Source organism: Rhinatrema bivittatum, chromosome 8 (assembly GCF_901001135.1).
Source record: "Rhinatrema bivittatum chromosome 8, aRhiBiv1.1, whole genome shotgun sequence".
NCBI lineage: Eukaryota > Metazoa > Chordata > Amphibia > Gymnophiona > Rhinatrematidae > Rhinatrema > Rhinatrema bivittatum.
In genome coordinates, this window is record NC_042622.1 from 48,337,765 (window position 1) to 48,361,886 (window position 24,122).

At 44.3% G+C, this 24,122-nt stretch overlaps 1 protein-coding gene across 1 annotated transcript in view; it reads left to right on the top strand.

The window, feature by feature from the left end:
- LOC115097391 (EMILIN-3-like) overlaps positions 1 to 15,206 on the top strand; it is a 32,634-nt gene extending 17,428 nt beyond the window's left edge. The window contains exons 3-4 of the mRNA XM_029613169.1: positions 8,933 to 9,192; positions 12,943 to 15,206. Coding sequence (XP_029469029.1) covers positions 8,933 to 9,192; positions 12,943 to 14,843 — 2,161 coding nt within the window. The 3' untranslated portion in view covers positions 14,844 to 15,206. The remainder of the gene's footprint in view (positions 1 to 8,932; positions 9,193 to 12,942) is intronic.
- Positions 15,207 to 24,122: the final 8,916 nt, after the last annotated feature.

Sequence of the window (24,122 nt, forward strand, 5' to 3'; positions counted from 1 at the left end):
AGGTGAAATCTCAGGTGAGATCGAGAGAACAGCGGGAACCCCGTTGTCACCGGCATTAGCTGTTAGCTGTAGCTCATGACCCCGATTGCTACCAGCAAGATCCGGCCAAGCTTCCATGGAGGGTTTTGTCTGTCGGCGTGACTAGTTATACTGGCTCTACTTCCATGCCTGCACCCTGCCTTGAAGACGGTGCCAATAATTCCAACCGAGTCAGTGCCTGCTATAAAAAGAAAAGGAATTAAGAGGCTCCTGTGGCTTGCAGCGGTAACTGTGTCCAAACATAAACAATGAAATGAGGGCGGGGGAGGGGGGGGTGGTGTTTAGGGTTATTTGAGGATTTTTCCTATCCCTCAATAGTTATGGTTTTAATTGAATGTCTGTTGCAGAAATTAAGTAGTGGTAAACCAAAGATGCTGTGCCCTTACCACTGTTCCCAGTAAACTGGGTGGAGAGAACGGAGTGGGACATCAATCACTGGTTTGCAGCTAGTGAAGAGCTAGTCAGAAGGAAAAGTCCCCTTTTTCTGCCCTGGCGTCCTCTCCCAAACTCATCTGGGCAACATCCAAGAACTGCCACTAACCGTGCATTAGTTCTGCCGGGATATGCTAAAACAGCCTCCCGGCACCTTTTAAAGGGGCTCTGCCATCTCCCACTGCTATCAGGGCTGCCGCTGCAGCAGCTCACCCCCTCTTCCCAGGCCCTGATTTCACTAGGCTGGGTAGGCCCATGTCTCATAGGGTGGCCAACTCACCCCAGGTCGACCAAGCAGGCTACTTTCAATCCTGATTTTGCCCCATTGCACACACAGAGTTACAGCTCTGATTATCAAAGCGAAATCAGTGGGACAATCAGAACTACAACTCCATGCATGCAGTGGGGCAAAACCAGGATAGATTCAGCCTGTTTAGTCGACCTGCAGTTAGTTGGAAATCCTAAGTGCTGCAGTGAAAGAGATGGCCTTCTCTTATGTGCCATTCAATCTTAAACACTGGCATCCCATCAGATCCACGCCCTTAAAGACGCAGGAGCGGGCCAACAGTATTATAGCACTGTACAATCGCCACAACCCATCCCTGCGTCTTTAAGAGGGCGGGTCCGATGAGATGTTGCTGCTAAGGCTGAGCAGCACTTACCAGACAGAGGGCTGTCCCATGGATAATGGAGGGCTCCTTTCACTGTGTTGTATCCTTGGAGAAGCCCTCTCTTCCATGCCATCACATCCATGGGGGACCCCTCTTCCCTATGGGGTAGAGATGCAAACCAGCTATGTCTGACTCTGTTTCAGACCTTGATTCTGGTTCCAGGTTCCCCACTGTCGGCTGGCGCCATGGGGCAGGTTCGGTTCCCCAGAGCCATTCCTGCTGAACAAGAAAAGCTGGAGCTAGCAGCCCAGAGGCAGAGAGAGATCAGAGCTTGAAATGAATGTTGTTCTTCTTGTTAGTAGAAAAACAATTCACTTTCTCCTTGTTGACCTAGCAGCAGTGCTCAGGTGAGAGCTTTTGGCCTGGCTCAAATCTGCACACTCAGGAGGTGAGTGCAGCCCTGAGGAAAGGGGAAAGGGGAAGGAGGAGTGAGGAAGGTGCAATCCGTGGCCAGGAACCTGCGTGTGACTGGCCCTCCAGAAATCTTATACAAATGGCATTACGCCTGGATTTCTTCATTTACCCTGACCGGTGCACTCCATCAGTCAGTTGCAGAGGTGGAGAACTGACTCAGGTGGCAGGCACACCCTATCCTGCCAGTTGGCAAAACGAAGCAAGGCCTGCACATAACATTTCTCCCGGCTTTCCCTGCGGACAGATCACCTGAGATTAGCACAGCCAGTTGGCCTGTGATTTTTTACAAATGCTTGCGGGGACAACCAGCGGAAATGCTGATCACTTTGCTGGCGTGTGTGAGATGGGTCCCTGCCAGCGTGTGGTGATGCTTGGATGTTGCATGCTGGTCTGGTGTCTTCTCCCCCAGATTTATGCAGGGCCTGAGAAGAGCTGCTTTTGCTGAAAGCCCGGGAGAAGATAAGGTGAAGCTGAAGGAGGATGAGAGGGAAAGAGAGAGAGGTGCTGAGGAGTGCTGAGAGGCTTCCTCAGGCCCAGAACAATTACAAAGTGGAGAGATGGATATTGGGGGTATAAGAGTGGTGGATGGGAGAGATGGAGTCTGGTGGGGAGGGAGAGGTGGAGGGGAGAGATTGAGAGGTGAGAGAGGGTCTGCGCAAGAGAGACTTAAAGGAGAGTTGGAGCACTACGAGCTGACTTTTTTTTTAGGGTAGAGAAAGGAGAGCTCAGATCACTGGGAAGAGGTGAAAGAAGGGGGGTGCTAGGAGTGGGAGAGAGAAGGCAGGGGAAGGAGGCAACTGAAAGGAGAAATAGGGGCATCAGGAGGAGAGGAAGAGGGAATGCTTGAGGAGGGAGAGGGGAAAGAAGGGGCAGTGGGAGGAAAAGAGAGAAAAGGAGCTCTAGGAATAGGGGAGGGAGGTAGCATTGAGAGGAGGGAGAGAAGGAACACTAGGAAAGACCTGGAGACGAGGGGCATTGGCAAGTGAGAAATCTTAGGTGTGGGAGAAAGGGAACAATGAGAAGAGAGAAGAGACAGGGGTATTGGGAGGAGGAAGAGAGAGAGCACTGGGATGATGGGGTCAGAGGTGGGGACAAATGAAGGTTGGGAGAGGCAGCTGGAGCGAAAAATGAGCTTGAGGGATGAGGAGAGCGAAAGAGAGGAAGGATAGAGGAGTGAAAATATGGTGTGAAATGCAAAGGAAGAAGAAAGTGAAGAGGTTGTGATGGAGGGAAGAGAGGGAGAGAAACAGAAGGGAAAAGAGATGGGAAGAAGAAGTGACATGAAAGTGATATTATAGGTGTCAGAGACAGTTGGAGAGGAGGGAGAGATGGAAAAATGGGAAGAGAGAGACACATAGGAAAAAGGAGACCCAGGAAACAGAATCAGGAAAAGCCAAACAAGGCAGACGCAGAGAAGAGATGGAAAACAGTGTGTTGAGAAAAAACAGGAATAGCTAAGATAGAAAAGAGATATTATTCTCATTTCACATCAGATTGTGATCTTTGTTTTTAATTTAAGTTTACAATTATTGTGCTGTCGATGCCAGCATTTTTCTAGTTTTTTTTAAATACCAAAGTGTCACTGCGCTGTGCTTGTTTGTTCTTTGCTCCACTATTTAGCAAACGCTGTTATTGACTTCAGGGGAGGGGGGCTGTGGGCATCCTGTAACTTTTTCTCACTCCCGTACCTGCTCCTTCCTCCCCTCTTTCTGTAGCCAGCTGTCAGAATTCGGGCCCTGTATTTCGGCAGTGCTGCATTGCATAAGAGACTGACCTCTCCGGGGTTCCATTTCCATTTTTGTTTGCATGTTTCTGTTCGCAGTTTGTGATTCCTCATTCGGTATTTGATGAGACCAAGCTGGTGAGAGGTATGCTGCCAGTGTGCACTGTGCAGGGATCTGTAGCAGGCTGCTCTGTTCTGTTTTGCCAGTAGAGAGTGCATTGGTGTTTCAGCACCTGTTGTAATTTTTTAAATGCCGTCCTTTCATAGGTAGGATTGTTGCTGCTTGAATCCTGGGAGTTAAGTGTTGTGCTATGGTAGATTTGCTGCCTAGGGAGCCAACAAACTGACAGCTTGTCCCTGTGCTCCAAGTACAATTCCTTGCTATCCCACTGGCAAGCTGCATGGCAGTGGTGCAGAATGATGAAAGGGGCCGTGCAGTGTGGGTGGGCGTGACATTGGAAATATCATTTTGACTTGCCTCTTTCACAGTTAGTTTGCCTCTTTAAATACGTCTGTCTGGAGGTCGCAGCCATGACCCTAATGATCTGCTGTGCTGAGTTTCCCTTGTAACTTTTTACCACTTGACATTGAGGGACAGGGGCAGACTGACCATTCGCGCAATAGGGCACTGCCCAAGGGCCCACAGCACTCTCCCCTAGCCTCGGGTGGGTGCTTAGGGGCCAGTGACCCTTATTGCCTGGGGGCACAGGTCACCATCAGTCCGTCCCAGCTGAGGGAAATAGAGATGTGAGTGCTTTAAATGGTCAGACGAGGGGAAGCAAGCGGTGGATCCAGGACCTTTGGGGGAGAAGTGGAAGGGAAGTGTGGAAGTTACAGGGAGGGAATGAGTGCGTGGTGTTTGGGCAGGGGAGGGAGAAAGGAAGTAGAAGAGGTTGTAGAAAATCTAGCTGAGTTTCTGAACTTTTTTATCAGCATAAAAAAAAAAGCACTGGGCATTAGTGAGCCCAACAAACTCAAGTTGCTATCAAAAGGTAACCGAGATGGTTTCTCGGTGACCAATGAACCTATAATGAGTGGTTACAGATGAAGAGCTGTAGTTTGTATCAGCCTAAGAGACCATTCCACAGCTACGCCTGGAGCTACAGACACATGTGGCAGTGGCGAGGTCTTCAGTGGACCTTCAGCCACATCTAAACTGAGGCTGGCGCTGGCAGGTTCCCACCTTAATGAAGAGTGGATGACGCAGTGACTTGGCACATGGCCACAGAGTCATGAACCATAAGTAGTTTTAGTCTAGCATTCACAGCTAAAATCTTCACCCCATATGACTTTGATGTGTTGTGAAACTCTTTGGGCCTAATACTGAGGAAGTTGGTGTGCAAATGAAACAGACACGAGACATAAAAAGTGTTGATTTTCAGTCAGGTTGCTGACCGGGAACCTTTTGGAGCTGCAGCAGACTGCTTCCTCTTCCCTACTGCAACTGGAGTTGAAGGTGGTGACCACAGCAGGCATTGAAGCAGCTCCTTTCTTTCTTTCTTTCTTTATTTATTTATTTATTTATTTATTTGTTTGTTTGTAAATGCATGGAGTCACCTCTGGATGCAAAATTTCAAGTAATTCACTTTCATTAATTTTCCCTCCCTCGGTCCAAAACCTAGAAATGTTTGTTAGCTGTTTCTTATTTCTTATAGCTATTTCTTATTGCAGGCTGACAGGGCACCCATTCTTTCCATATTGACAGGAACTCTTCGGTACTTTCTAAGCAAGCCTCCCAGGGCCGTTGCTCTTTCTATGCTTCCACAGTTGAATGTTTGATGCACAATTCGTTTCAGTTTGCAGTCCCAGTCCTGCCTGCATTAAGAGTAAGGTTCATCTAAGTCATTCATTTGCTTTTGATCTATAGCAGCAAAAGGTATTTACGAAGTAATCCATTCCCTTATTAGGTAAAGGCTGGGGAAGGGGGAAGGAGAGAGACTGGGGAGGCTGTGTGTCAGGTAGACTTCATTTTCCAGGGTTCACTCACTGGGTAGATTTAGAACACACTATGTACTGCCACCTAGTGCTCACAAATGTTAAATAGAAAGAATTTTTTTTTCTTTTGCTTTATTTTATTTCAGTTGTTATTTTACTCCTGTCCTGTTCTGGTTGCTTCCCTAAACAGATGTAGTTTTTAAGGTAATCAAAGCATACAAATTAACCTGGATGTTAGCAAAGCATGTATGCAAATAGGTCTCGTGCACAATTGTGGTAGCTATCCTGACAATTAAGCCATTGTGTCCCAACCCTCTCCTGGGAGCACACCTAGCCAGTCGGGCTTTCAGGATTTCCACAATGAAAACATTTGCTGAAATGTGATGTCAATGTATTTTAGGTGTTTTTAATGAATTATGCATATTAACTGTATGCTGCCTTGGGTGATTGTTTTACTAAATCAAGGAGACGGGTTATAGATATGTTAAATAAATAAATATTCATTATGGATATCCTGAAAACATGTCTGGCTAGGCGTGCCTCCAAGAGAGAGGTTGGGAATGGGAAACACTGAACTAGGCTTGTTTTGGGGCCATGAGGATCGCCATTCAGACCACTAAAAAGAAGACCAAAGCTACTGCATACGATAAAGGCAGAGAATTCAAGTGGTAAAAAAGCACTCAAATTGTCATATAAAGCCCACTGGGACAACTTTCATTATTTAGAGTAGTCGTTCTCAACCCACTCCTCGGGGCACACCTAGCCAGTTAGGTTTTCAGGATATCCACAAGGAATATGCTTGAGATAGATTTGCGTGCAATGGAGGCAGTGCATGCAAGTCTGTCTTCTGCATATTCTTTGTCAATATCCTGAAAATCTGACTGGCTAGGTGTGTCCCGAGGAGTGGGCGGAGAATCCCTGAGCTAGAGAAACACAAATATTTACTTTCATAATAGGACTCACATCTGCACATCATCTGTAATTTTAGTTTGCCTTTCCAAATAGTGTTGAAGGTGGCTTACAGCATTATCAATAATTCAGGTACAAGAAATCCTGACCCCCAAAGAGCTTACAACCTAAGTGGGTACCTGAGGCAACAGGAGATAAAGTGACCTGCCCAAGATCATAAGGATTGTCAGGGGAGGACGTGGGATTTGGACCTTGGTTTCCTTGGTGCCCAGCCCTTTGCTTTAACCACCCCTAATCCTGTTAAAAGTTATTTTTCAGTGTCTGCAGTTGTAGTCACAAAGCCCAGATTTTTTATGCAGGTTACATCACACTGCGGAAATGTCAGGCAATTGTACTAAGAGCGCAACAGTTTGCAAGCTACTTTCCAGCAGAGGGCTTTACGTATGTCTTCCTATCAGCCCCGGCCTGGATGGCATTTCGGCACAAAGCACTCGATTCACAGGGAAATCCTTTCCTCCTGAAGAAGCTGCAGACATGCTGGGTACTTGTTTTATGTACAAACCGCATCCAAAAGTTCTCATGAAGCAAAACCGCCATGAGAAATATAAAGAATGGTGTTTCTCTGTATGATGAAGGTTCTGCCCATCTGTTTCATGTGCTCGTTTCAGCTGCACAGTATTTGAGCGGTTTTTTTTTTTCCTCCTGCTGTTTTGGGTTCCAGCTCAGTGGGAACAAGGGGCTAGATACAGTATGCCCATGAACTGTCATTCGCAGCTCCCCAGGGAATGTTTACCCCTTGCTTTATATCTCTCTCCCAACTTACTTTTGTCCCCTTATTGCAGGGATGGTCCTGAGCAGGAGCCATGCACCAGGGCTCCCCCGGTATCCTGCAGTTATGGGGACAGGCCACATCGTTGCATGATGGCTGGGACTCCCTCTTCCCTGGGGCTGTGAGCACTGCCCCTCTGCAGCATTCCCAGCCCCGGGTATCACAGAGAGTAGAAGATCTGAGCCAGGAATCAAACCCAGAAGCACTGCCACTCAGTCATTGGTCTGGCCCATTTGAGTCCTTTTTTTCACCTCTTTCCTCTCTGACGACCAGAGTTGACAGCCACTGATTTAATCTCTGCCGTACATTTCTCTTGCAGTACTATAATATGTAAACAGAGTAGGTATTGGGAGCACCTAAGCAATAATTTTGCCATTATCAGATGCTTAATCGCAGTTTGTTGTCAAATCCAAATCTTTCCGTCTCAAGGGAGCTGCCATTTGCACAAGGCCTGTCCTGGCACTTCAGTCTGTGTTACTGTCCCCGAGTCACTCGTCGTCACACACCCCAGTCCAGTCTCTCTCCTGGACATGATGGAGGTGCATTGGCAGTGTTTTGTAGAGGAAGGAGGAATATTGCAGACTGGACTGAGGGATGCTGGCAGAGCTGTCTTGGGTCATGGTAGTGCATTAAGGTCAAATAGCAAAAATCTGTACACATCAAGCACACAGGTTCCCACTGGAACATGTTACTTGTTGGGATGAAGGCGATCATAAGGTGCAGTCTGTGACATGGAGTGACCATGGTCAGTGAGCATGGGGAAGCCAGAAGTTCTGGACATTAGCCTTGCTGGTTTTCGTGGCTGGGTGGATTCTTCCAAAGCTTGGTGCTATCACAAGGAGGGTGGACTTGAGTGTTTGATTAAATATTGGTCCTGTAGGAATGAAAGAGGACGATAATAAGGCTTGAAATGCTCCCCAAGTAGAGGTAGCGGAAGCCGGTACATTAACTGATTCTGGGCATCTTTAGGACTGATATATTTATATTTATTTATTATTTTTATATACCAACATTCGATCTGAGATATCACATCGGTTTACATTTAGGTACTGTAGGTATTTCCCTATCCCCAGAGGGCTCACAATCTAAGTTTTTGTACCTGAGGCAATGGAGGGTAAAGTGACTTGCCCAAGGTCACAAGGAGCGACAACGGGACTCGAACGCTGGTCTCCTGCTCTAACCACTAGGCTATTCCTCCTAGAGGGCAGTGGTAGGAAAAGGGCTGAAGGATGTGCTCAATGTTCTTTGTCACTTTTATGCAAGCCGCCTTGCACCTACCTTTATGAAAAGGCATAATATCAAATGTTTATGCATAAATCAGTTTAAAAAAAAAGAGGGTGGGAGGGGGTCTTGATATTGGCTTGCATATGGTGTTGTATTGTATTGTATGGTGAAAGAACCTCAGCTGGGCCGATTGGATGGGCCAAGCTCGTCTTTTATTTTGTTCTGCTGTCATTCACTACATTGTCAGATCAGCACTGAGACATGTCAGCAGTGAAGAGAGACTTGCCGGCACGGTATCGCCATTGAATGCCCATCCTTATCCCCACAAGAGTTCACCTGCTTTTCCAAAGCAGTGCAGTCAGTACAGCTTCCAATTAAGAAGTCCTGTAGGATTCGTTAGTAAAACGAACAGTTGGTTTACCGGCTTTAAAAAAAAAAAAAAGTTCATGACAAAATTGCAGGTAGTTTCATCAAGAACATTTTTATCTAGTCTAATTAGCATAACAATTGCACAAGCCTGTTAAAAATATGGGCACCTTCAGGAGGGTACAGGATGCTGATGTTTTGAAAGAACACTGAATTGTTTTCTTTCAGTTTCATTCAGACAGTACACTCAGACAGTAGTGACCAGAATTATATTCTTCTTTCAGGCATTTCCATTGCTAGTTGTTTTTGATTTATATATATCTATATATATATATTTTTATTTTTTTTGCAGATTCTAATTCCTTTCTTTTTTCCCTTCGTATTCATAAGGTATCGGACTCTTTACAGACCAAAGTATGCAATTGGCTACAAGATAGTGACAGGCCTGGAGTGGAGGTGCTGTCCTGGTTTCTCCGGAGAAGGATGTCACGAAGTTCCTACACAGCAGCCAGGGCTTCTGTCACATTTCCCCAGCCCCAAGGTTCCTCCAGGTTCAAAAGTGTTTCCTGGCCCGAGGGTACCCCCTCCTCATCCGAAACTGCACCCTGACCCATTCCCAGGGCCACAGAGTCCACCAAAGAGCAACTATGGTGAGTCCACAGCAAGACATAAGAGTGTATAGTAATTGTAATGGCATAATTACTGCATGAACGTTAAAGGCAAAGAGATCAGGAGATTTCTACAACTCCAAATGAAACGTTGAGGAGCAATGGAGACTAGAAAAGAAGACTAATGTCCACAACCAATGATATGTAAAAATCTACATGATCACCATACTCATTGTAACGGGTTTGTTCAGGGAGATTAGGCCTGACCGCTTCAGGGTTATTAATATTCTCCAAGGACAGCAGGATGTTAGTCCTCACACATGGGTGACATCATCAGATGGAGCCCAATGTGGAAAACTTATGTCAAAGTTTCTAGAAGCTTTGACTAGGCACACTGAGCATGCCCACATGTCCTATACCACACGCCCTATACCATGCATCCACGTGGGGTCCCTCTTCAGTCTCTTTTTTTCCACGGAGCTGTCAGCATCGCGGTTTGATTGAGCTCTAAAACTTTGGCTTTTTGCCTGGTGAAAAACTTCTTTTTTGCGGTTTTTCGCTGTCTCTCTTCAAAAGTCCATCACCGGGTCTCTCTCAGTACCTTCCCGTAGTGTCCCCAGTCAGGGTTTTCGGCATTCAGGTAAGTTTCCTTTCGCGGTCGTTCCCTCCCCCCGCGGTGGTGATGCCTCAGTACCCATTCTTCATTGATGCTCGCTGCCATTGTTCCAGACTTTTTATTTCTTTTGATAGGAATAGGTTGGGCGTTGCCAAACTGTCACTATCCGATTGGCTAGCAGATTGCATCTCCTTCTGTTGTGCCCAGGTGGGACTGCATCATGGGGGTCATGTCAAGGTTCATTCTGACAGAGCCATGGCAGCATCGGTGGCTCACTTGCTAGCAGTTCCCATGGAAGAGCTCTGCAAAGCTGCGACATGGAGTTCTCTCCACACATTCGTATCCCATTACTGACCGGATAGAGACGGCCAACGAGACAGTAGGTTCAGCCCATCTGTCCTCAGGAACCTGTTCGAAGTGTACAACCCAAGTCTCCCAATCTAGGGCCCTTTGTTTGGGTTCAGGCTGTCTCCCCTCTGTTACCAACAGCACTGGTGTTGTGCCCATTGGCTCCTGTTAGGGGTCTGTTGGTCCCCTTTTGTGTTGGGGAGCAGCCTGTAGCTATTTATTCACCCATGTGTGAGGACTACCATCCTGCTTGTCCTAGAAGAAAGCAGAGTTGCTTATCCGTAACAGGTGATCTCCAAGGACAGCAGGATGTCAGTCACCACGAAACCCGCCTGTCACCCCATGAAGTTGGGTTTCTCCTATTTTTTTTATTGTTTTGTTTTATTTTTTCATAATTCTTTGCTAAGAGACTGAAGAGGGACCCCGTGTGGATGCATGGTATAGGGCATGTGGGCATGTTCAATGTGCCTAGTCAAAGTTTCTAGAAACTTTGACATAAGTTTTCTGCATCGGGCTCCATTTGATGATGTCACCCATATGTGAGGACTAACATCCAGCTGTCCTTGGAGAACACCTGTTACAGGTAAGCAACTCTGCTTTTGTGGTCGATTAGTTGTTGTAGTGAACTAGGTGCTGAATCACTCACTGAAGAGGGCTGACCACAACCCTCTGTGGATGGCAAATAACTCCTTTTTTTTAAAAACATAAATAGGACATTTCTCGCCTTAACAGCGACTGTTTTGTTCAATGGAAACCGACCTGATTTGATATGTGTATCGAGAATGTCGGTATATAAAAATTCTAAATAATAAATAAATAAATCTCTCTCTAACAGATAAACCAGATCCCTGTTAAAGGCAGGCTGAAAACAAGTAGTCATTTTATTTTTATTTATTGTCATTTATAGTTCACCAATCCAAATAAAATCTCAGCAGAATGCAATAATAAGACAATGCACCAGTTAAAATAAATCAATTACATAATATTCACAGATATTTACAGGAGAAATACAGTCCAGTCCACAGGTAACTTCGCAATAATTGTGTGTTTCAACAAGATAAGGAGAGAGAAGCAATTAAGTTCAGCTTTACTTCTCCATCAATTATACTTCTTGGTGAAACTAAAAATCACATATTCAGACTCAGTCCAATTAGAGGTTGTTACAGCAGTGTATGCTGAAGTCCCTACCACCATGAGCTGTTGGGGTCTCTTCTCTGACTTAACATAGAAACATAGAAATGACGGCAGAAAAGGACCAAATGATCCACCCAGTCTACCAGTCTACCCAGTATGCTTCTGCCGGTGTCTGCTGCACTGTATAGGTTATTCCATGCTTATTAGTTTCCCAGACTGAAAAAGTCAGAGCCCTCTGATGCTATTTGAATCCAATTTCCCTTAACCCTTGCCGTAGAAGCAGAGAACAATGTTGGAACTGCATCAAAAGTATGAGGCTTAGTGATTAAGGGTAGTAAAAGCCGCATCAGCAAGTTACCCCCATGTTTATTTGTTCCCCAAATCGTCTGAATCCAATTCCCCTTTTCCCACTGCCGTTGAAGCAGAGAAGTTCCATTAATCTCAGTATTTCCAGCTTTAAAGGGTCTAAATCCCACTTAGATCCCACAGCATATTTACTCACAGCTCTCATACACAAGATACCAAGAGTGGCTCCTGGAGGAAATAAGTATATTCCTTGTAGGGGCACAGGTACAGGCTCAGACTAGGAGTGAGGTGTGGGGCTGGAATCTTCCATGATTTCTTTGAAGCTAACTTGCAGGCCGATACAGTACAGTGCGCTCCGTCTTAGACGCACGTTTTCCCTTATCCCTTATTCAGTAAGGGGCGGAAAATGCGCGTCTAACCCGCGGCACCTAATAGCGCCCTCAACATGCAAATGCATGTTGATGGCCCTATTAGGTATTCCCGCACGATACAGAAAGTAAAATGTGCAGCCAAGCCGCACATTACTTTCAGAAATTAGCGCCTACCCAAAGGTAGGCGCTAGTTTCTGCCGGCACTGGGAAAGTGCACAGAAAAGCAGTAAAAACTGCTTTTCTGTGCATCCTCCTACTTAATATCATGGCGATATTAAGTCGGAAGTCCTGAAGGGTAAAAAAAAGTAAAAAAAAAAAAAAAAGAAAAAAAATTTAAAATGGGCCGGCAGCTGTCGGGTCGAAAACCGGACGCTCAATTTTGCCGGCGTCCGGTTTCCGAGCCGTGGCTGTCAGCGGGCTCGAGAACAGATGCCGGCAAAATTGAGCGTTGGCTGTCAAATCCGCTGACAGCCGCCGCTCCGGGCTAAAAGGAGGCGCTATGGACCCGCTAGTGTCCCTAGCGCCTCCTTTTGCCTGTTTCTACCGCACCACCTAATTTAAATACTGAATCGCACGCACCGGCGAGTGGCCAGTGCGCGCGCCGGGAGAGTGGGCATTCGTCCGCTCTCCCGCGGACTTTACTGAATCGGTCTGCTAGAGAGATGTCATCTCTATGGCTCTCTCCTGTAGGACTGAAACAGGAAGTTAGAATTGAGATCTGTAGTCTCTACTCTCCAGTACTTACAAGGGATTTCTCAAACTACTTAAACAGGGACATAAAGATATATACATAATCCAAGGTTCCCAAACATATGAGAACCTATATTCTAGGGGTCCCCAAAATTAATGGGGCACCTGGTTCCACTGCAAAAGGGTTACATTATGAAAACAAAATAAATCACAACAGGTTGTTTCCTTTGATATCAGATGCAAATGAAACCAGCATGTGCAGAAGAAACTAGAGATTGAATTATAAAACTCATTAGCAAACTTTTTTTTTTGTATTATTCTGAATAGGTAGAAAATTGCCTGGTGTTTTTGGAGACAGATTAGATCATTTGGAAGAGGAGGTAAGACGCCTCTCCCAGTCCTACGACAGCCTATATACCATGGTGAATGGTCTGGGAGACCACCTCCGGCATGCTATCCAGGAGGACACCAATAAGATGATTAGCACCTTGATGAACACCCCAAGTGTGCCAGACTCCTCTGTTGGCTTTGGCATTATTCCAGATGGGATAGTGGATGCTCCCGAGAAAGCTGATATTACCTTCCACAGGGTTGGAGACATCATGGGAAAAGTTACTGAAGTGAGTGATGTGCTAAAAACCAAAACAGAATTGCTAGATGAGGTTCATGGTATGGTCCTGGACCATGATGGACGAATCAAGCACCTCTTGGAAGCTGCCAAGCCTTCTCCTTTGACATCGATTGATATCCTTGAAGAGTATATTGAAAGCAAGTTAGCTAATGTAAAGGCTGAGATACTAGATGGGTTTGAGAAAAAGTTGCTAAACATACAGAGCACATGTGATTTTCGTATCAAAGAAGTGCAACAGCAGTGTGAGGAAGAAAAAGCTGCAAATTTGCGGCTCCAGCAGTCTTTGGATGGCAAGGAACTGCAAATCAAAAAGGATATATCCCACCTGGAGAGCCAGATTCACGGTCTGACGGTGATTGAGAGCTGCTGCAGCAATATCAACTATCTTACTGAACGACTAGACAATTTGGAGAAAAACCTGCATGACCTCACTGAGACTCAGAAGAACCAGCAATCCAGACTGCATAGTGAACTGCCCCAGATTTCTTCAGTTACCCTTGAGAATTTCTTTAATGGCCGTTTGGAAGATATTGAGGCAAAGATCAATGCAACTGAGCGGGAAATGGATGGTCGCTGCCATGAAATTGAGGATGGCATGAGAGGACTGGTGGGTTTAGAGGTAGATGGCATCAAAATCTCATTGGAAGATAAAATAAGGACCTTGGAAGATAGGTTCATGACCATTGTTGGGGACCTCAGCAACATCAGCATGCCAGTGACTATGGATGGTGCTGTAATGCCTTTGCTTGAGAATGAGATTGCGGCCATAAAGAAACAAACCACTGAGGGCATAGATGTACTACAGAGCAGACTGACTATACTGGAGAATCTGTGTTCTCAGTGCTGTACCACCAGTTCTAGTGTTGTAGAAAATTTCAGAACGGATATCGAAGACTGCCAGACTAAAAGCCAGGACCTGCTCCTGAAACTTGATGTCAACTCGGATCTCCTGAAGAAACTCAATTCTACTGTCCTGGAAATCCAAAGACGGATTGAAGAAGAAGAAGCAAATTTACTTCAGGGTGAAATCACTTTGCTTAAAATTAATCTCAACACTGTCAGAAAGTCACTTACTGGCCTGAAAGACTCAGTCAATCAGTATTCTGACACAGTCCTACACATCAATTCTTCCTTTGATGAGCATGAGCGCAAGATATATGATGAGGTTCACTCCATCCAAGAGAAAATCCAGGATCAGGGCTCTCGACTCTTATTTAGTAACAGACATGTCCTTGACCTCAAAGGGGATCTAGAGAAACTGAAAACCCGAATCTTGAATGACCTAGGCAACTGTAAGCACCTTGCACATGATCTCCAAAAGGATGTCTTCCAGTTTGACAGCCGAGTGGCCCAAGTGGAGAACATGTGTGGCAAACTTGGGGCAGTGACTGGAAGCCTGGATCTCATCAAAGACGAGTTAGAGAAGCACACAGGAGGTCTGTGGGGATACATGGACCACATGAATGGGACTCTGGCAGCCCACTCTCAGGAAATCACTGCACTGAAGGACAACTTACTTGATTGCCAAGCCAAAGTCATAGAGATCAGTGAACAGTTCAGTGTCTTGCCAGGGTCATCACAAGATAAGAAACATTAGCATGAGTTAAAAATCCTGCAGAACAGACATTAACTTATATGAAAAAAGAGACTGCAATGTGATAGTTTTTTTTTTTTAAAATATAAATTAAAGCTGCTATAATTTCTTAATCCATTTTTTATTTACTTTTTTTGCTAAAACATGAAATTCATATTGATTGAAATTGCCTGTTTCCCATTACAGTTGTGTAATTCTCTTATTGACTTGTAGAGCTGTGCAGCACAGGCACCTCTGAGGAGGACGAACCATTCAGTGTTTGTGCTGGTGCTTTGGTTCTGAACAACAAAATAAATTCTGTTTGAATATTGGAAGAAATTTACTTCTTCCTAACTGTGGGTTACAGTAAACCACAAAGTGGGCAATACATCAGTGGGGGGGGGGGGGGGGGGGGGGGGAAACAAACTGGTCCACAGTGCTCTGAGGATAGTAAGTAAAGAAAAATGTCGCCACGTACCCGAAATATGCTCCCTTGTCCCGGTTCGCGAGGCTTTCTTCATTAGCAGATGGAGAGGAATTCTTTGGACAGGGGGTATTTGCACTGCTCATGACTCATGCACTAGCGTGAAGAGACTTTGTATCATGAACCTAAGTTACCAAACTTACCCCATGGTCCCCCGTACACACCGCAAATGCAGATTCTGCAGGTGGCCATCAAATTCCTTTTCTGGCTGTGCCTGCCCAATCATGTTCAGCATCTCTGACACGGGCCAGGCATGACAGCACCACTGCGGGACTCGGGAGGGAGGAAGAGTTTGGGCTTCTACCAGCACTTCCTTCACAGAGAATCTCTAGCAAAAAAAAACAGCAGCGGCTGGTAAGACAGCGGCTACGTAAAGCTGGGACACCTTAGCCTGGGTGTCAGATGCAAGTATAAGAGATGAAAAAAACCCAAAAAACCATTGAGTGCTTCACTCTTCCTGTTGCTTATATTGAGGTGTATACTGTGGGCCCTGACTCAAGGGGTTCTTGTTCCATAGGCACACGAAAGGAGAAAGCCTTTGGTGTATTGAGCCAGGACTAGTTATGGTCTTTCAACTACAGAGAAAACCCATTAGCTTGCAACAATAATTAATGGAAGGACAGATAAGATAAATGACTCTCCTATTGACCAGTAATAAAAAAACAAAACAAAACACTGCAACATAACATTCAACTATAAATAAAGCCATGATTGTGTCAGAATAAAAATCAGGAAATCGTTGCAAAATGTGTTTATAAACATGAGAGACAAATGTTTTGGTTGGGATTGTTTTTATATGTACATGTTCAGCTCCAGGTAATGCATAACTTGTGCACTGAGCATAGTGATGCATGTTTATATATTGCATTCACCCGCAAGAAACAGAAAACTCTGGACACTTTCAGAAATGTAGTCCCAGAAAGGGGATCTATTAGCAGTACTGGCTGCTGATTGCCCTTTCCCATTGCTCTTAACAAGATATGATGCACTCTGCAGCTAGAGACATGGTAAATTCATAGCAGCACCTCTGCAGGATCTATCATACATAGGTAACTAAAAGTGAGTCAGAGTGCGGGCACCATTTTCATTTATTTTTTAGCCCAACTTTCCAATTTAATGGTCAAGGCAGCTAACAGCATTATCTGTAAGTCAGCTAGAATGCGAGCCTTCCCTAAAGAGCTTACAATCTAAATAGGTACCTGAGGCAATGGATATCCAAGGTCACAAGGATATCAGTGGGAGGCAGTGGTTTCCTGGGTTCTCATCCCACTGCCGTAACCAACAGGACATGCCTTCTACTCCAGAGAAATAAGGGATCTGAAGCTCAGCATGTGTTCCGTCTGCGTGGGGGCGAACGACCCCAGTCTTATCGTTTGCACAGTGACTTATCAAGATTATGCACACATAATGCGGTCAGTAATGATTTTCTTCCAGGTCACACAGTTACTGACCTGGAACCTTTTTTTAGAAAGTAAAAGGCACTCTGCTGCCTACAGTAGTTATCTGAAAGGGATCATTCCAGATAATGGGAATTTCATCAATTTCTCTGCCCAGAGGACGTTTGGCCCCTTTTTTGCTGCTGTAAACAGAAGTAGAGGAAATCTACTGTTGAGCCCTAGCTGCATCTGTAAACGACTGGGTTTTTAAGCAAGACAGGATGAAAGTGACGTGTTTGGTTGTGATGCCTACAAGCGCCACATTTTAGATAATAGACATTTTTCCACATAACAGCACACAGGCCAGAGTCCAGGATTATTTTTTCCAGATAATAGGAGTTTTTGGATAATGGCACTTCAGATAAAAGGTGCTCTAAAATATATATATACACACACACACATGCATATATATGTAAATATATTTATACAAGCAATAAATATTCAGGGAACACTTTTGTATCTGTTTAACTTAAAAGGATGAAAAGCTGCCAAAAAGTTTCTAAAATAACTGGCAAAAACATTCATAATATTTTTAACTGTTCGTGTGCCTGCAACATGTTATTCAAAAATACATATTGTGAAATGTATTTTCCTAAATTATTAAACTGAATGAAGAAGTTGTATGAATGCTCAACACCATCTCATCCCAAATAACAGAAATAGTGGAGAAAATAGAATACACATTTTTTTTAAATAAATAAAATAAATATATTCAAAGTAATACTGGCCATGTGCTTGTAGAACCTAGGAAGCCAAATCACATGGTGAAGAGTTTTGCCTCTCTCTCTCTCTCTCTCTCTCTCTTTCCCTTCCCCCTTGCTTTTCACGGTTTGCTGTCCAAATAAGAGTGGGAAAAATATGACTTTCCACCATTGCACTCCCACCAGTGGGCTGCTGGCCTTCCTTTTCCCTATATACTGTACGTTACCACTGGCCTTGAGTCAGCGGCTGCAGATTGGGCTGTTGTGCGCATACCGTGATTAGGAATGAACCGCACTCGTAAGCCAGGGTATGTTGGATGGGTTCCCAGTGTCTCAGATTTACTTGCACTGTGCCAAAGAGAGCTTCTTCCTTCTGCAACTCATCTTCCTGTCTGAAGTTACTATTGTCATGCTTCGCTAGTGAGAATGAGGAGGAAAGGAGGTCACAGGCCATCTTCCTACCTTATTCTCAGCCTTCCATTTTGAGCTACGCGTCTACCGTGGTGGCAAATGGGTTTATCTTGGACAATAAATGCACGAGCTGTCTGGGACTATGCAAGGACCTTTCACACACTTAACATATTTTTATTGAAAAGAAAGTATCTGTTTGTGTGCGATTGGATATCACGTTGCCAGTCCCAAGGTTATATGTTGACTTTCCTTATTGAATCTGGCTGTAACTAGTGGTGGAGGAGCACACAATGTGCCTTGTTGCTATGATGTTAAAGATTGGCCTCACCGGAAAAATAACAATATCGGGTGGATCTGAGCTGCAGCCGGGCTGGACCACATAACAAGAATACTGCGTGGAGATAAAACAGAGATGATATCAGTGGAGAAGATCCAAGGAGGCAGGGAGGGAAAAGAGCTCAGCCACTTCAAAACAGAAATTAAAAAGGCCCTTTTCACGTGTGATAGCATGCTGGGGGCGGAGCTGGGGCGGCGAGGGGAGGAGTTGGGGCAGACTTGGCAATGTCTTCACTGGTGGCGATAAGGTTAGTAACCTTATCGTCACCAGTAGCGCGCTGAATAGCACCACCTTTCATGGTGGTGCTATTTTGTGCAAAAGCCAGCAGCGAAGACACCGCGGTGGTGCGATGGCTGCTGGCATTCGCAGGCCCGCCCCCTCCCCCCTTCACCCTCCTGCCCCCCCCGTTTTCACAGGATTCATCATTCTGCGATAGAATGATGAATCCAGGCCTTTGTTATTTAGCCATTGGTGTATTTCCTATATATGAAAAAATGAAATTTGTCTGATAATGTTTCTTTCCTTTATTTCTGCCACACCAGTCCAGAACTGTTGTGTTTGTCCCTCTTCCAGCCCATGGAGGCAGAGCACTTCTTTTTAATGATGTTACTAGTACTACATATGCTGTGTGCCAAAGCAGTCAAGACCAGTAAACTTCTGTCAAAGCTGATATATAATAGTATTGAATCGATCATTAAAACATCTTTTTTTTTTAACTTAGAAAGTCTAGAAAGAAATTCACAACTTTCCTTTAGATTTTTTTTAAATTTTAGGGTGATGTTCTGGACTGGCATAGCAGAAATAAAGGAAAGAAAAAAAAATTAAACTTAGCTGACAATTTTCTTTCCTTTATTTCTGCTATACCGGTCCAGGATGCTTGGGAAGCACCAAAGCCCATCCACATTGGGTGGGAAGATGTTAGTCCTGCATTCAAGATACTTGCCCCATAGTTAGCATCTTCCTTATGAAAACATCCAACCTATAATGTCTTGAAAATATATGTAAAGAGGACTACCTAGCTGCTTTACAAGTGTCAGCTGGACTTACAGCACTTAATTCTGCCCAAGATGAGGACTGTGCCCTTAAAAAGAGGAGGTGTTTAATACTTCCGGTACTTTTCTTCCTTTTATAAGATACAGTATATTGAGGAAATTGTCTCTTTTAGCCACCTTTCTTATTATTAGCTTGGATGCTGCTTCCTCTTTGCGCGGCCCTCCAAACAAAATAGTCTCTCCATTCTGGGAAATGCATTGGTCACCTCCCAGTATTTAATTATTATTCATCTTACTTCTAGTAACTTTAAAGATTTGTCCTTCCTTTGCCGTTTGACTTTTGCAAATGCTGATAAAATAATGGCATGATTTAAATGGAAAATTGTTATTACCTTTAGCAAAAAGGAAGGTACCACTGCTATTCTTATAGAATCTTTGTTTATGTGTAAAAAGGGATCTCTACCTGAGAAAATGCCTGTATTTCAGATAATCACTTTGCTGAAGTGATAACTATTAAAAGGACTGCTTTCAAAGTTAAGACCTTTGATGGCAATAGGCTTTAGGGGCTTTTAGAACTAAATTCAGATTCCACTGTGGTACCACCACTCTCAAAGGAGGGTGGATCTCCATTACTCCCTTTAGAAAATGAGCAACATTAGGATATTGCAGCTATTTGAACCTTCAGGGAATGAAGTGCTAAACCTTTGTCCAATCCTCTGCAAAATGGCTAAAATATCGGATATCTGAGATTGACACGGTGAGATGGAGGAAACTTTACAAAAAGCTTCAAAACATCGCCAAGCAGATATACAAGTTAAAGAAGTTGCTTGCTTTTGTGCTTTTAATGTGGTAGATATCACTGAGCGTGAATAAGCATTCTTAACTAAGTTTTTCCTCTTAAGAGCCAAATACTGTAAGATAAAAAGGAGATGGGTCTTCCATCAATATTGGTCTCTGGCGCAATAGTCCTGAAACTCCTGGAAAATGTAGTGGGCTGTCCACTGTTAACCTCTTTAAATCTGCATATTGTAGTCTCCTCGGCCAATCTGGAGCCTCTGGAACCACTTGAGCATTCTCTTTCTCGTCTTTTCTTAGTACGTGGCTTCTCAGGGGCCATGGAGGGAAGACACATGATAAATCAGTCTTTGGCCATGTTTGTACTAATGCATCAATTCCTTGAGTGTGGCTTCTTTGCTGGAGTGGTGAAAGGTGATGCCATGAATGTCATATGGCATATTGCCAACCTGGGCAGTATCTTCTGAAGTCTAAGTATTGGCCCCATGATCAGAAGGGTCTAAAAGATGTCTTCTGGTAGCTGTTGTCTCTCCCAAACTTTTTAGTAGCTTCTCTAGTTCTTCACGATATAACATCTAGCCCTTAAAAGGTCATTTACAGAGGCAAACCTTTGACCAAGAATCTGCTGCCCGATATCTAAGCTGTAGGCGTCATCTTGCACCTACTGCTAAAGCAAGAGACCATGAGCTAAGCCATTTGCCAGATAAACCTCTGTTGACTCTAGTCTAGCTGTCTCTTCTCCTTGTGGGAGCTGTTGAATCCAGCCTAGCTTAAACAGATTGCTCCTTGAATAGTGGAGCTATTGGAAGAAAAACATGCCTCATTATTAACTTTAATTTTTTATCTTGAGGGTCTCACAAAGATACCTCTCCCTCAATTGGAACGGTCATTTTCCTGGACACAGCTGATATCATTGCAGCCACTTTTGGTATTTGGAATAAAGCGCTCTTGCACATCAGTTGGAAGTGGATATAACTTTGAAAAATGTGCTTTAAACCTGAATCTGGTTACACCCAGGCAGATAAAACCATTTCAATTTTGAAATGGAGAAGGAAGGAATGTGGAAAGATTTCAGTTATCCTTATAGAGAGCTCGTCGGAGTTTCTTCTGTCCTTCTTCCTGTCACTCTGAGTGCATAAATGATCTGTGTTATAAAATACGATTCCCGCGCGCACATGCACGCCGGATTTTATTATCCGCGCACATGTGCAGGCGGGTGGCCCCTTGCATGATCGGGCCTTTGCCCAGTTCCCTCCCAGTCCACTCCAATTAAGGAACGGACTGGGAGGGAACTTTCTTATACCCCTACTTACCCTTCCTCTCTTTTCTCCTCTCCTCTCCTCCCCCTAGCCTCTACCTAGCTGCTCAAATGTTGTTTTTCACCTTACTGCTCCTTTGGAACAGAAGTAACTTCGGTGCACTGGCCCAGAGTCGGCCTCCGCCAAGACCCTCCCCCCCGGCCTGCCCCTGTTCGTTGGCCCGGCACTTCTGTGCATACCGGGGGTTACGCGCGTGGCTGGGCATTTCTAAAATGTGCTCGGCGTGCGCACGGCCCAGCCACGTGCGTAACCCCCAGATTTTACACACCAACGCGTTGAAAATTTGGGGGTAAGGGCCTGATTTACTAAGGCCTTCTGCCATTTTGTGTCTATGAGAAAATTGCTTAGTAAATGAGGCTCTTAGATTGCTTTGCTGAAGGAAGTGGCTGGTAATCAGACTGCCACTCTGATTCAGATAATCGAGTTTACTCAAACTTATTTCCTTTGTGCAGTGCACAGAATGCCTGATGTAAACATTTTGAAAACTTTAGGTGAATAAGAGGAGGGTACAGGAGAGACTCTCTAGCCTGCCTAGAGACACACACACACACACACGCTGGATTCTGTCAAAAAGCATATACAGGGGCAGGTGTTGTTAAGGCAAAAGGTTAGATACTATAGCGTTAAGCTCATCAGAAATCTCAATAGTTAAATAATATTCTGTATTTTTATCCACTTGATGCTTGAAACTGGAATTTTCTGATTGTCAAAATACATTACCAGTAAGGACCTGATTTTTCCATGGGCAGAAAGTGGAAGAAAAGCCTTAGAAAATCAGACCCCAAATGGTGGAAACTGAAGTCCTGTAGGCTACAAAAGGTTAAAGGTTTTAAGCCAAAAAAATTGACCAGATATGAGCCAGAAGTCTCAGAACAGCCATGCCTAGCCAGATGGGATCATTTTCTGTGATAACTCTGAAACACCAGAGACACTTTTAACAGATTTCTTATTCTGTATTTACAGAACGGCCAGAAATCCTATGTAATAAACGCATGGCATGCATCACCAAGGTACCACAATATTTGTTCACTTTACTCACGTAATGGGTTACTTACAACTATGACCTCAAAACCCATCTGTGGGGGGAAGAGGTTATTACAGTGTCTCTCACACCCGTCATTCCTCAGCACTAGCAGTAAACTCTTCTGCAAAATGAGTGATGGGATTAAGAGCAGAGTGCGTTGGACTTTTCAAGCAAATTGCTACAAAAGTTATGTCATAGTGCCCCTGACCTATAAATTATAACAAATAGAATAAACCTTAGGGGGGGAAAACGCAGAGACTAGACAACTGGTATCTTTACATTTCTGGGTAGAGTGGGATGGGCCTTTGAAAAGCCAGAATGGAGAGAGCGCATGCAGTGCCGCTGGCTCTTCTATTCATGAAAGTGTAATAGAAGATTGGTAGGATGCTGCCCTGCAAATGACGGGGCCTTGCAGAACCAATCACCATTTTCCCCCAATAAGGGTATTTACTGTCTGTGATGTTCCTTGTCAAACATTCTGCAGCAATTTGCGCTGGTTGACGCATCATACTTTCAATGCTGTAAATCAATAGTAATTATAAACCAAGAAATTCTTGCAAGGAAAAAGTATGTTTTTGCTTTCTGTAAGGAATATCTCTCGCTTTGCTGGAAATAAAATACTTGATGTTTTGACATTTTCTTATGAAAACTGCCTATCCCAGATGGATCCCTCTCAGCTCTAGGAGGAGTTTAGCTTGTACAGAAATAAAGATTAAGAAACAAAAAAAAAATATAGGTGATGTCTTTTTATTGGACTAACCTAAAGCACTTCTGGACTAGCTTTCATCAGATCCAAACAAAATTAGCAGGTAAAGGTAGACAACTATGGCCTGGATTTATCCAAATGCACTAAATTTCACATGCGATAGGAAAAGGGGTGTGTTTTATGGTAATAGGCAATTTATTGCAATTTGCGCTAATACCTATGTGAAGTGCTATCGCAAATTGTGATAACTTTTTCACACTTTGCAATAAGTGCCAGAATTGATGTATTTCCTACATACAACCACTGGGGGGGACCATGTTTAGGAGAAAGAGAACAAACAGCCATAATGCCCTCACGCTAGATAGGTATTTATATCTCTATGGGAGGCCCACCTAGTAACTCGAGGTGAGGTTTAGGTATTAGTGTAGGGGTTAGGGGCCACTTTGACATTCAAAGTGAGACATAAGAACAGAACACAGTGCTCTCTTGTGAAGATCTGATGACCTTCGGAGTGAGGAAACTCGCCCAAAGCTAGGTTGAGAGAACATTGCACAAATCTCATCTTTGGGTGAGTTTCCTCACTCCGAAGGTCATCAAATCTTCACAAGAGAGCACTGTCAAAGTGGCCCCTAACCCCTACACTACTACCTAAACCTCACCTCGAGTAGCTAGGTGGGCCTCCCATAGAGATATAAATACCTATCTAGGGTCAGGGCATTATAGCTAGTCTCTCTCTCTCTCCCCCCCCCCCCAGGAGGGCTCAGCCAGCTCTCCAGGAGCTTAAACCACTCAAAACAAAATTCACATTACAGCTGTGCCACTTGGCCAAAATTCACACCCCAATCTCCTCCCCTTTTTCTCATTTGCATCGCACTAAACATTATGGTGCTTTTGCATGCCTTAAGGCATTTTCATAAATGACACCCTATGTTTGAATATATATGTGCGAATCACAGATTATTTTACAATGTTAGTGGGCGAGAGAGGGTTTAGCAGGGTGATAAGGTGACAGAGGTAGTGAATTACACATCTCAAATCTCTCCTAAATCCTTTTATGCTTAGTGATATGATCAAACCAACATAAAAAGGACTTTCAGA